The sequence below is a fragment of the Leptodactylus fuscus genome, chromosome 2, assembly GCF_031893055.1.
Source record: "Leptodactylus fuscus isolate aLepFus1 chromosome 2, aLepFus1.hap2, whole genome shotgun sequence".
NCBI classification, from domain to species: Eukaryota; Metazoa; Chordata; class Amphibia; order Anura; family Leptodactylidae; genus Leptodactylus; species Leptodactylus fuscus.
Window position 1 is genome coordinate 69,629,062 of NC_134266.1, and position 13,747 is coordinate 69,642,808.

General features: G+C 43.6%; 1 protein-coding gene across 1 annotated transcript; it reads left to right on the forward strand.

Moving 5' to 3' along the window:
- Positions 1 to 2,228: 2,228 nt before the first annotated feature.
- On the forward strand, positions 2,229 to 5,340 carry TMEM97 (transmembrane protein 97). Its single transcript, XM_075262659.1, has 3 exons — positions 2,229 to 2,396; positions 4,568 to 4,712; positions 4,890 to 5,340. The coding sequence occupies exons 1-3, from the start codon at positions 2,277 to 2,279 to the stop codon at positions 5,138 to 5,140; spliced, it is 516 nt and encodes a 171-aa protein (XP_075118760.1). The 5' UTR covers positions 2,229 to 2,276; the 3' UTR covers positions 5,141 to 5,340.
- Positions 5,341 to 13,747: the final 8,407 nt, after the last annotated feature.

A 13,747-nucleotide genomic window follows, 5' to 3' on the forward strand; every position in this document is an offset into this window, starting at 1 on the left:
TATGGGGGAGATTATACTGTGTGGGTGGCACTATGGTGACATTATACTGTGTGGGTGGCACTATGGGGGACATTATACTGTGTGGGTGGCACTATGGGGGATATTATACCGTGTGAGTGTCACTATGGGGACATTATACCGTGTGAGTGGCACTATGGGGGACATTATACCGTGTGGGTGTCACTATGGAGGACATTATACCGTGTGGGTGGCACTATGGGGACATTATACTGTGTGAGTGGCACTATGGGGGATATTATACCGTGTGAGTGTCACTATGGGGACATTATACCGTGTGAGTGGCACTATGGGGGACATTATACTGTGTGGGTGGCACTATGGGGGATATTATACTGTGTGAGTGTCACTATGGGGACATTATACTGTGTGGGTGGCACTATAAGGGAGATTATACTGTGTGAGTGTCACTATGGGGACATTATACTGTGTGGGTGGCACTATGGGGACATTATACTGTGTGGGTGGCACTATGGGGACATTATACTGTGTGGGTGGCACTATGGGGACATTATACTGTGTGGGTGGCACTATGGGGACATTATACTGTGTGGGTGGCACTATGGGGACATTATACTGTGTGGGTGGCACTATGGGGACATTATACTGTGTGGGTGGCACTATGGGGACAGTATACTGTGTGGGTGGCACTATGGGGACATTATACTGTGTGGGTGTCGCTCTGGGGGACATTATACTGTGAGGGTGGCACTATGGGGACATTATACTGTGTGGGTGTCACTATGGAGGACATTATACCGTGTGGGTGGCACTATGGGGACATTATACCGTGTGAGTGGCACTATGGGGGATATTATACAGTGTGGGTGGCACTATGGGGGAGATTATACCGTGTGGTTGGCACTATGGGGGACATTATACCGTGTGGGTGGCACTATGGGGACATTATACCGTGTGGGTGGCACTATGGGGACATTATACCGTGTGGTTGGCACTATGGTGACATCATACCGTGTGGGTGGCACTATGGGGACATTATACCGTGTGGTTGGCACTATGGTGACATTATACCGTGTGGGTGGCACTATGGGGACATTATACCGTGTGGGTGGCACTATGGGGACATTATACCGTATGGTTGGCACTATGGTGACATTATACCGTGTGGGTGGCACTATGGGGACATTATACGGTGTGGGTGGCACTATGGGGGACATTATACCGTGTGGGTGGCACTATGGGGGAGATTATACCGTGTGGTTGGCACTATGGGGGACATTATACCGTGTGGGTGGCACTATAGGGACATTATACCGTGTGGGTGGCACTATGGGGGACATTATACCGTGTGGGTGGAACTATGGGGGAGATTATACTGTGTGGGTGGCACTATGGGGACATTATACTGTGTGGGTGGCACTATGGGGACAGTATACTGTGTGGGTGGCACTATGGGGACATTTTACTGTGTGGGTGGCACTATGGGGGAGATTATACTGTGTGGGTGGCACTATAGGGACATTGTACCGTGTGGGTGGCACTATGGGGACAGTATACTGTGTGGGTGTCGCTATGGGGGACATTATACTGTGAGGGTGGCGCTATGGGGACATTTTACTGTGTGGGTGTCGCTATGGGGGACATTATACCGTGTGGGTGGCACTATGGGGACATTATACCGTGTGGGTGGCACTATGGGGGAGATTATACTGTGTGGTTGGCACTATGGGGGACATTATACCGTGTGGTTGGCACTATAGGGACATTATACCGTGTGGGTGGCACTATGGTGACATACTATGGTGACATACTATGGGGGGGCAATATGGGGCACTATACCGTTGTCGCGGCCCTATGGGTATATTGAACTCTGAGGGATATTCTACTGTATTATACTAGATATTATGCTGTCTGGAAAACTGCTGTATAAAACATGGAGCGCTTTATACGCTGACTAGTCAGGACTATGTGGTACCGGTATGGTGGGCATACTGGTGGGGTCACTGCGGTGTATTGTGTATATGGGAGCCCGCCTTCTGTCCAATAGAACTATCCCACGTCCAGTCTCCGTTATGGCGGCTGTCTGTATCCATGGTTACTCAGACTCCCGCCCCCGGCTACTCAATGCGCTCGCGCTTCTAGTCTGCCCTCAAGAAATATGTACGCTCGTTTATTCCTCCAGTTGTGAAAAACTGCTCAGTGATTGGTCGGCTGGAAGAAGAGGGCGGTGCCAGCTGTCTGGTGTGAGCAGTGACTGGGCTGCTCGCGAGTCTTCCCTGCGCTGCTCTCCGGGCACAATGGCCTCTGTCACCCGTCTGCTGGAGTGGTTGTTCTTCTTCTATTTCTTCTCTCACATTCCTATCACCTTACTAGTGGACCTGCAGGCCGTGCTGCCCGCCAGCTGGTACCCGGAGCAGGTCAGTAAACGGGGAGGGGTCTGGCTATATACGGGGGGGGGGGGTTACCTCTGTACACGGTGATCTCCTCCAATAACTGCTAATAATCGGGTGTTATGGCAATGATCATAGTGAAAGAAAACGCACCTACAATTGAAGTGAATGGAAGGGCCCCCTTCACACACTGCAGAAAGAACATGTGCGGTTTTGGGGCAGAGATGACTCCAATCCATGGTAGTAACCAGCACAACTACATTATATGGGGCCAGGTAGCAGGGAAGCTAAGCAGTGTGTTCCCCTGAATGCTCATGAAAGGGAAGAAAAAACCTTGAAATTGAATCTTATTATTTCAAAATTAGAAATTTGCAGGTGAATCTGCAGCAGTCGTTGTCACGCGGCTGGTCTGTAATCTACAATGTACTTAGCACTGTGATTTTTCATTGCGGCTTTTGCATGAAATTTGTTTAAAGGCATTGTTCTATTATAGACCGGATAGGGAATAAGTGATCACCGGGGGCACGACCCCTAGTGATCACATGAACGGGGTCCACACGTTTCTCAGATGGCACCATGTCCATGGAACAATGGTGTGTATCCATTGCTGCTGCTACCCCACTCTCTTCTGCGGTACTGCGGGCAGCTACGAGGGTTGTGCGGGATCCTAGAACTGAATGCAGGCAGCAATGGAGGGCTAGGAAATAAAAATGCATCCCTACTTCCCTGCATCGCTTCCTTCTGTTTCCATGCTGAGCTGTCTGTCTGTACGCAGAGTGGTGGCAGCGGTGACATCACATCAGCGGGACCACCACAGCCAATCCCTGCTCTCGGCTGTATTTTTAGACCACTTTTCTGCTACTGTAGAGCACAGACCTCATGGTTGTATTGTATAGATCCCCACCTGGTATGAATGGCTGAGGATTCAACACTATCTCAATATATCTGGCTCCCATTGGCTGGGAGATGCTCATTATCTAATCTGTTGGTAGGTTAAAGGTCCTGTCCAAGTGTTGCTATTGATGGCCTATTGTTAGGATGAGTGACCAACTCCTGACATCCCCACCAATCATCCGCTGTCTATGCCAGATCTGCATGGTGTATGCAACTGTAAACAGACCGCTCCATACATTGACAGCTCCATATATTGGGTACACCGTGCACTTCGAGCTTATGCACATGAATGCTCATGGCGGCTGCACTTCATACACAGCTGATCGGTGGGTGTGGTGAATGTTGAAGGGCTAATCTATGTCAGATGTTGAACAACCTCTTTAATACACAATAACTATGCTCCTTTTTTGGCTACGTCTGTATTATGAAGAAATAATATAGTAAAAACTTTCTTACTAATATATATCCAGGTCTCCTGGAGTCTCGTTGATTAGATTTGCAGAGTACAACAGGGTGTCGGAAGTCTCTGCCTGCTGATGCTTTGCTTCTCAATCACATGACCATCTCTACTGTATGGATAGGCAGCAGGAGTAGAGTGGAGTTGGTGAGGTTACAGAGAGCCATATTGGCAGCAGGGCCGGCAGCGCACAGAGACTTCAAGCACCCACTCTGTGCTGTAGATACAACTGTTGGAGCTCCGGAGGACCTGCGTGTATATATAATAAATATGTATCGTGAAGCATTGGATTTTTCAAAAAACAATCAGACCTTGATTGATGAAAAGAATCCAAAAGGAATATATTTCAGGAAGTCCAGTTGTAACAAAAAAAATAATTCTTCAGAAAATCTCCATAATGTATACAACAAACACCTTGTACCTCAGGCTGCTGTAGTCTCACAAACTATTCATCATGTGAACCTCACCAACACACACCCAGCGTTCTGGGAATATGAATCATTTTATACCTGAGACATTTCCCATAATCCTCTGCAGTTTTCCCTATAAAACCCTGGAGTTGCTGCAGACTTGCCTCTTATAAGATCAGGGCAGACACACCCCAGTGCAAATCCACTACTGCAGGCAAATATGCAAAAAACCACTTTATAAATCCATGTTAATGTGAACAGTTCCTTAGTGTTAGTACATTGTTCCCAGATGGTAAGGCAGAGATTGTGTGTGTGTGTGTATATATATATATATATATATTAGTACATAAGGTTATGCAGTGCAGGGAATGCACTGACAGGCTGTATTTCCTCCTACATAACCCCTTTAACACTTGTTCCTTTTTTCTGTTCTACAGCTGCTTGATTTACTGCAATGGTACTGTGTCACCTTTAAGGACCATCTGATGCTGAACCCCCCACCCTGGTTTAAGAGCTTTGTGTATTGTGAAGCCATTGTGCAGCTGCCGTTCTTCCCCATTGCTGCATATGCCTTCTTTAAAGGTGGGTATAGTTCATTCACTGATATTCAACCAGATGTTATCATTAGGCAATGTTCACACATTATGGATTTTGTTTGGAGGAGTCCACACTAATCCGCACAGAATCCAAAGCTGTTCTGCCGATTTTCTTCATTCTGAGTTAGGACTAAGTGTCTATTTCTGTCCCTTCCATATTTAGGAGGACGTCGCTGGATCAGAATCCCTGCCATTGTTTATTCATCTCATGTAGCCACTACTGTGTTGCCCATCCTTGCCCAGCTTCTCTTTGGAGACTTCCCAAAAACAAGCCAAGTGGATTCTCCAAACCAGCAGGAGCGTCTAACTCTAGTATCAGTATACGCCCCATACCTGGTGATTCCTGTACTGATCCTGCTCACCATGTTGTTTAGTCCTCAATACACTAAAGAAGAAAAACGGAAGAGAAAGTAAACCCAAGGAAAACCACAAGATTATAGAAAATATGACCTCTTAATACAACCTAATTTCAGAGAATCATGGACAGTAATCTAAAAATAAATCTGTGACTGATTTCATTTTTTTATTTTTCATATTTTGGGTTTTTTTTCATTTTTTTTTAATTCTAGGACCAACTTTTGCTCTTGTTGTTTACTAAGACAATGTATATAAAGGGAATAATGGATTCTGTTTCACTTGTCGAGAATTTTCTGCCTGTGCCAAAGTCTTCTTTCAGTAGGATAGCAAGTGAAGGATAAAGATAAGTTACAGTCATCTCTGATAACAAGTATGATAGTTCAGTCACAATCAGATATTCTCATCTCTAATCACTGCGCTAATGTGGGTCAAAAACAGGAAGAGATGGCAGGGATAATGCTAGAGAAATTGAATTTGCCCATTTTTCTGGAGTAAATCGATGTTAACAAAAACTTATAGTTGCTTCACCAATTCCGCCGTCATCCAATTCCCTGATGGTTACTACTTCCTGCCTCTATTTAGACGCACAGGAAATGCCCTTACCCCTCGTTCACATCTGCATTTGGTAATCCATTCACTGAGTCTGCATGGAGACCCCCCCCGAACGCACTACCATTCGCAATTGCATACGGACAGGAAAGTAGATTGTGAATTACTTTCTTCTCCGCATGTTCCCTGCGGAGATCTCATAGTAAACACACGGACCCCATTATAATCTATAGGGTCCGTGTGTTTTCCCTGGTACACCGCTTGCCAGTGTGTTTGGTATTCGGTTTGGGGGGGGTCCCCATGCGGACTTACCCCAGACGAAATACCAACGTAGATGTGAACGAGCGGTAAATGAGCTTTATTTGTGGCACAAATCCTAATGTGGAATGAAATTACAATTACATTACATTACATTGCAAGCTAGTCACAATTGAGATTCAACCATCAAAGATTCACATATGTTCTGTCATTTCATAATCCATTTCATTTATGCATATTTTGCAATGCTGTACAAAGATTTTCATTACTGGGGGCAACACGGTGGCTGAGTGGGTAGCACTGCAGCACTGGAGTCCTGAGTTCGAGCCCCTCCAGGAACAACATCTGCAATCTACATTTAAAAAAAAAAATCATTACTTATATTGGGGCCTTTCCCCATTGGGGCTCACAATCTACATTTCAATGTACAGTGAACCTAAAATGGGACTTCAGTGCCATGCTTGCCAGTGAATACCCAATGAATAGTCGGAGCAACAAGTAGGGAGAGTGATGTCCGTGAATCCTCTCCGTTTCATTGTACTGTAATACTGACTTACAGTTAGAGTTATGGGCTGTATGTTGGTTAGCACGGGGGTCATTGGTATAGTTAATGTGCTTTTGTATGTGTATTTGTATTGGTTTCTTCCTATACTTCAAAAACATACAGGTTAAATAGAAATAAGTGCAAATATAGACCCATTGTAGTCCTAAAAATTGCAGTATATGGCAATTGATGAACCCAAACCGTAAAAGGTCCAGACTACAGCAATGCAACATCTATATAAGAATAAGCACTAAAGCTTATGTAACTGCTAGGAGAACTGAACTATATGTCCTACCTGTAAATGTGGAGGCTATAAGAAAAAAATGAAACAGGGCACTCCTTAGTGCAGAGCCTTACGCGTATAAATCCAAGTGAATATACAAGAAGCATTAGGGTGCATTCACACTACGTTTCCTGAAGCTTATTCTGAACGTAAAACACGTTCAGAATAAGCGGCGTATAAAGCAGCTCCATTCATTTCTATGGGAGCCGGCATACGAGCGCTCCCCATAGAAATGAATGGGCTGCTTCTTTCACTGCGAGCACTCCCATTGAAGTGAATGGGAAGTGCCGGCGTATACGGCAAGCTCTGCTCAAGCCGAGCCGTACACGCGGGCACTCCCCATTCACTTCAATGGGACTGCTCGCAGTGAAAGAAGCAGCCCATTCATTTCTATGGGGAGCGCTCGTATGCCGGCTCCCATAGAAATGAATGGAGCTGCTTTATACGCCGCTTATTCTGAACGTGTTTTACGTTCAGAATAAGCTTCAGGAAACGTAGTGTGAATGCACCCTTAAAGGGGTTTTCTGGGCAAAAAAAAAAAAAGGTCTGTTAGTGTTATTAGTGGGTTAATAAGAGCTCCCAAATTGCCACGTTAGATCAAGAAGGTTCTATCTTCACTTTTTGTCAAAAATTAGGTAATAGTAGCATGTGGTTCTTTGTACATCAATCTACATGCTGTTTGAGTGGTATAATCTGTGATATTCACTGAGAAAACATGAATGCAAAATGGTTCCATCTCCAAATTTCTTATCCGTTCAGAGAAAAAAGGTTCCATCTCCTTCCACCAATAAAGCGGCTGTCTGAATTGGCGTGGGCATGCACAGATTCAGACATCCGCTTTGGTGGAAGGATTCTGTTGAAGAGACCAACATGGCGTTTTGCAATCGTGCACGTGATGCTGCTGAAATAATTGAGTATCTGAAAGAATTCTCTGATCTTAGTGGCACATCTGGATCTGAATATCGCCCATCAATAGATGAAGACAGGCTAAGTGTTCGCGTCAGGAGCAAATGAGATGATCTAGAAATTTTATTGCCACTATTACATCTCCTGTATTCGGATGTATCGACTCTGTATTTCTGATTCCATGTGGAATAGATACATACCATGCACCTCCCCCACTAAGCAAGGAGCAGCCATGGCTGGAAGTTTGTTCTAAGCCAAAAGTAAAAGCAGAGACCTGCAGGCAGTGAGCGACGTCACCACCTTGTTCATCTATATGGTATGCACAAAAAATATCTAAGGTGTTTTCAAGGAGTCATCCTTCTACATTGATAAGATGGACTAGAATCTTCCATCCTTTCTATTTCATAAATAGTTTCAGCCATTGTCCTTGCTCTTCTCTCTTGGATCCACTGCTGGGGTCTGTAGTTTTGCAGAAACATGTTTAAAATTGCAAATACAGTAACTTATTCTCACTGGGATGATGGTGTTGAGATGAAATATCCAGCGTTTTTTTGCTCTTGACATTTTACTTAGAAATAAAAAAAATCACCCCCTCTCCAATGTGGTTTCACTGTTTCTAAGCCACATAAGCTTGATCCCATAAACAGGCCCCATATCATTGTAATGTCATAGCAAATGTCGACTTTCAAATTTCCAAAGGCGTTTATAAGTATGTTCTGTGCATGCGGCGCTTTGTGTCCCAGGTACATCTTACCTGGAAGAGTTTGTTGTGGTGCCTAGAGGCTGTCACAATAGTATCTGTGTGGGGTTTGGGTGTTGGATACTAATGGCGTATACTGTGGATAGGTCATTAGTATGAAAACTTCATTTGGGGCTAGAAAACCCCTTTAACTACACCTTGCTTTTCACCAACGTCTCCTGTATGTAATGTTAGTAACTCCTGATTTATAAGCCGTGCTTACCAAATTCTAATTGAATAAAAGAATAAACAAAAACCCATCCATTGGGTGACCCCTTTTTCAGAATCGGAAAGGCATATTCAGGGCTATTGGCAACAATGATTTTGCTTCATATTTATATTATTATTGTTTATATAGCACCAATAATTCCATGGTGCTTTACATTTGAGGGTTACATACAGTACACAAAATATACAAACAGCTATAATACTAACACTGACCGACTGGCACAGTGGGGTAGAGGGCCCTCCCCGCAAGGGCTTGCAGTCTATGAGGGAAGAAGGATAGAGACAGAAGGAGAGGGGGAGACTGTTCAGATGGTGGTGTGGTGACAATAGTGTTATTGGAGGTTGTAGGCCTTCCTGAATAGGTGAGTCTTCAGGGTCTTCTTGAAGCCTGTGATTGTGGGGCTCAGTCTTATGTGTCTTGGTAAGGAGTTCCAGAGTATGGGGGGATACACGGGAGAAGTCTTGTTGAAGACTAGACTTATCTAGTCCTCACACAACAAGATGGTTGTGTGAGGACTAGATAAGAGCAGAGAGGAGTAGGAGGTCTTTGGAGGATCTGAGGTTACATGTCGCAGGTAGCGGGAGATTAGTTCTGAGATATATGGAGGAGACAGGTTGTGGATGGCTTTGTATGTCAGCATTAGTATTTTGAACTCTATTCGGTGGGCAACGGGTAACCGGTGAAAGGATTGGCAGAGGGGAGCGATCGATGAAGAACGGGAGGAGAGGTGTATTAAGCAAGCAGCGCAGTTTAAGGTCGATTGAAGAGGGGCCAGAGTATTTGCAGGGAGGCCATTGAGAAGGGCGTTACAGTAGTCTAAGTGAGAGATTATGAGGGCATGGACGAGCATCTTTGTGGTTTCTGGGGGTAAGGAAGGAGCGGATGTGATGGATGTTCTTTAGTAGTAGTTTTGAGGTGTACAGGAGCAGTGAGAAGGGGTAATAGTTGCCTGGAATGGACGGGTTGAGGGACGGTTTCTTAAGTATAGGAGTGGCATGTTTGAAGTTGGAGGGGAAGATCCATTAGTTATGGCCGGAGTAATGACTCCAGTGAGTTTGGGGATGAGATGTGACTGGATCGGGTCAAGTGTGCAGGAGGTGAGGTGGGAGATTAGGGTGGAGAGCCTTTCTACAGTGACAGTGGAGAAACCGGTTAAGGATGAAGAGCACCAAGCAGTTGGGTAGAGGGGTTGCCGGGGGTGTAGGGTGAGACTGTCTCTGATGGTGTCAATTTTACTTTTAAAATAAGAGACAAAGTTGTCAGCTGAGATAAGTGATGTCGGAGGGGGCACAGGAGAGAGTTGAAAGTAATGAATAGCTGTTTGGGGTTGTGGGATAGGGCAGATATGAGATATTACCAGTCTGTTGCATGTACAAAGTCACACAAGCACCTGGCATATGTACCCCATATACAAGTACCAGCAATGTGGAGATTCCTACATACCCACATCAGCCCGAGGGCATTGCTGATGGCCAATTCTGTACTTCCAATACTGGCACCTGTTTCTGGGAAACACTGGTCGGGGGGGCAAGAGGGCTGATTTCTCAGAGAGAACTGAGCTAAACCCTATCTCCCTTGATATAAGAAGAAGCTGCTGTGAAGGTGGGGCTAGAAAAAGAAATCCGGTACACTGGAATGGAGAGTTAGAATAATATCATTATTATGACTACAGTGAAAATAAGCAATGGAAGATCCATACTGCTCACTGTATGATGTCCTCAGAGGTCTCTTCTGATTTCACAGGGAGTTTATATGTACGTTTGATGGACCTGTGTTTGGAAGTGTGACTGATGTGGAAGTACATACCTGTTATTTAAACGTGTGTATCTTTATGTGTGTATATATATATATATATATATATATATATATATATATATATATATATATATATATATATATATATATATATATATATATACGGTATATTATATATATATATATATGTAACTTGTGTATAACTATGTTTTTGTCTCGGTGTAGGTTTGATATCCATATGTAATCTACTTCAGAAACCAAAAGGATCCTATGATCATCAAATACACCACTCCAACTGGCCCAATTGTTTAATTTTTTTATTATTTAATACTGCTGCAAATGGGTCCATAAACATAAGAAGCCAGTACTCGCCTCTCCTCAAGTCCTCTGTTTCCAGCATTCGCAGCTTCATTTGTCTGTAAACGAATCCCTGGGCTGACTTCACCAGTGATCCACCCCCCTCATTTGTGCTAGGGGACCATGGTACCAAATCACAGTCGTCATCGTCAGCAGTGACCTCTTCACAAGCAGGTTTCTATTTGATGGAATTATTATCGTCAAATTTGTAGATTTCAACTACAACCTGCAGATTACCCAGCTCTCTCGCTCTCTCTTATATATTAGGTCTGGTCAAATTAATAAGAGAAAAACAAAAGAACGCAGCAGTACAAATAACGAATAGTAAAAAAAATGCAACAAAAGCAAAAAATATTATATTTATGTAATTTTATAAAATAAAAGCAAATAAAATAATGAACATAAGGCACTCAGTTATTAAATACAACCAAAAAGTTAATTGAAATGAAATGAAAAAATAAAGATCAAATTGAACACAAAACTGCAAATGAAATGAAAAAATAAAGATCAAATTGAACACAAAACTGCAATACAGGACTTCTCCTGCTCCTGTGTGAACATGTCCTAACAGTACAATTCCTGCTGCACTGACCATAATTATTATGTATGTATGTGATACTAAAAACACAGCCCATTAGTGGATTAAAAAAGACATGGCAAAGTGCTTGCACAAAATTAGAAAACATAGCTGCTTTCTTCTTCTCAGGAAGTGACCTCATGTCCATTGATCACATGACAATGACACCACACAGTCCCATTGAAATGAATTGGACCAAGCTACAGCATTGCATGTGCCCAACGGACGTGAGGTCATGTTTCCTAATCCTGCACAGCCCTTTTAAATGAAGAAACCCCACTGGAGAAAATGTATTAGTGAAAGACTTCATGAATAAGTATAGGCAATGCATACAGCTTTGCTTCTAAAACTATACACACAAGAACACAAGTAAAGTTTGCACACTGTGATAAGATAAGAAAAAAAGCACACTTGTGTTTCACCATAGCCTAACATCATTATCACTTCAAAAGAAGACTATTATATAGTAAATGCGTAATAAAGCACATATATATGTATAACACACATACATGACAATAGGGGATGGAATGTTCACGTACCTGTAATATTTAATTTGTGTAAACAGGGTCATTTATAAGTGAACTTCAACCCTGCTTGTCTTGAAGTGTTCATAATGCAGGAAATACAGTAGGTTAAAGGGGTTGTCCAGATTCAGACAACTGGAGACAAATGTTATTGTTTGTATAATGAAAAGTTGCACAATCTTGTTGCTTGCTGTCATTCATTCTGCTGACTCCTCCCAGTGGATAAAAATAAGTCCATGGTCATGTGATTTACGGTCCATGATCATGTGATGGCACACAGGTGCACAGCTCGTTACCAGGCAGATATCTCATTACTGTGCTGTGATAACAAGCTGTGCACTTGTGTGTATATCACATGACCACGGACTGTAGATCAATCACATGACCACGGACTGTATATCACATGACCATGGACAGTATATCGCATGACCATGGACTGTAAATTACATGACTATGGACTGGTTTTCATCTACTGTAAATAAACAGAATGAATGACAGCAAGCAGAGATCTAGAAAACTGAGAGGAATTGATACAGAAAGTATATTGGAAAATTGTAACTAATTACACATTTGTATCTCCATATTTATCTGATACTGGACTTCTTTTTAAGTGATCTTTGAATATATAAGGGGATGTCCAAGATTAAGAAAAAATAAAAATGTCCTTTATTCCCCACTGAGTCACTATTAATGTGCTGTGTTTGGTATTGCAGATCAGCCACTATATCGAACAACTTTAATACACTCACCGGCCACTTTATTAGGTACACCTGTCCAACTGCTCGTTAACACTTAATTTCTAATCAGCCAATCACATGGCGGCAACTCAGTGCATTTAGGCATGTAGACATGGTCAAGACAATCTCCTGCAGTTCAAACCGAGCATCAGTATGGGGAAGAAAGGTGATTTGAGTGCCTTTGAACGTGGCATGGTTGTTGGTGCCAGAAGGGCTGGGCTGAGTATTTCAGAAACTGCTGATCTACTGGGATTTTCACGCACAACCATCTCTAGGGTTTACAGAGAATGGTCCGAAAAAGAAAAAACATCCAGTGAGCGGCAGTTCTGTGGGCGGAAATGCGTTGTTGATGCCAGAGGTCAGAGGAGAATGGCCAGACTGGTTCAAGCTGATAGAAAGGCAACAGTGACTCAAATAGCCACCCGTTACAACCAAGGTAGCCAGAAGAGCATCTCTGAACGCACAGTACGTCGAACTTTGAGGCAGATGGGCTACAGCAGCAGAAGACCACACTGGGTGCCACTCCTTTCAGCTAAGAACAGGAAACTGAGGCTAGAATTTGCAAAAGCTCATCGAAATTGGACAATTGAAGATTGGAAAAACGTTGCCTGGTCTGATGAGTCTCGATTTTTGCTGTGACATTCGGATGGTAGGGTCAGAATTTGGCGTCAACAACATGAAAGCATGGATCCATCCTGCCTTGTATCAACGGTTCAGGCTGGTGGTGGTGGTGCCATGGTGTGGGGAATATTTTCTTGGCACTCTTTGGGCCCCTTGGTACCAATTGAGCATCGTTGCAACGCCAAAGCCTACCTGAGTATTGTTGCTGACCATGTCCATCCCTTTATGACCACAATGTACCCAACATCTGATGGCTACTTTCAGCAGGATGATGCGCCATGTCATAAAGCTGGAATCATCTCAGACTGGTTTCTTGAACATGACAATGAGTTCACTGTACTCCAATGGCCTCCACAGTCACCAGATCTCAATCCAATAGAGCATCTTTGGGATGTGGTGGAACGGGAGATTCGCATCATGGATGTGCAGCCGACAAATCTGCGGCAACTGTGTGATGCCATCATGTCAATATGGACCAAAATCTCTGAGGAATGCTTCCAGCATCTTGTTGAATCTATGCCACGAAGAATTGAGGCAGTTCTGAAGGCAAAAGGGGGTCCAACCCGTTACTAGCATGGTGTACCT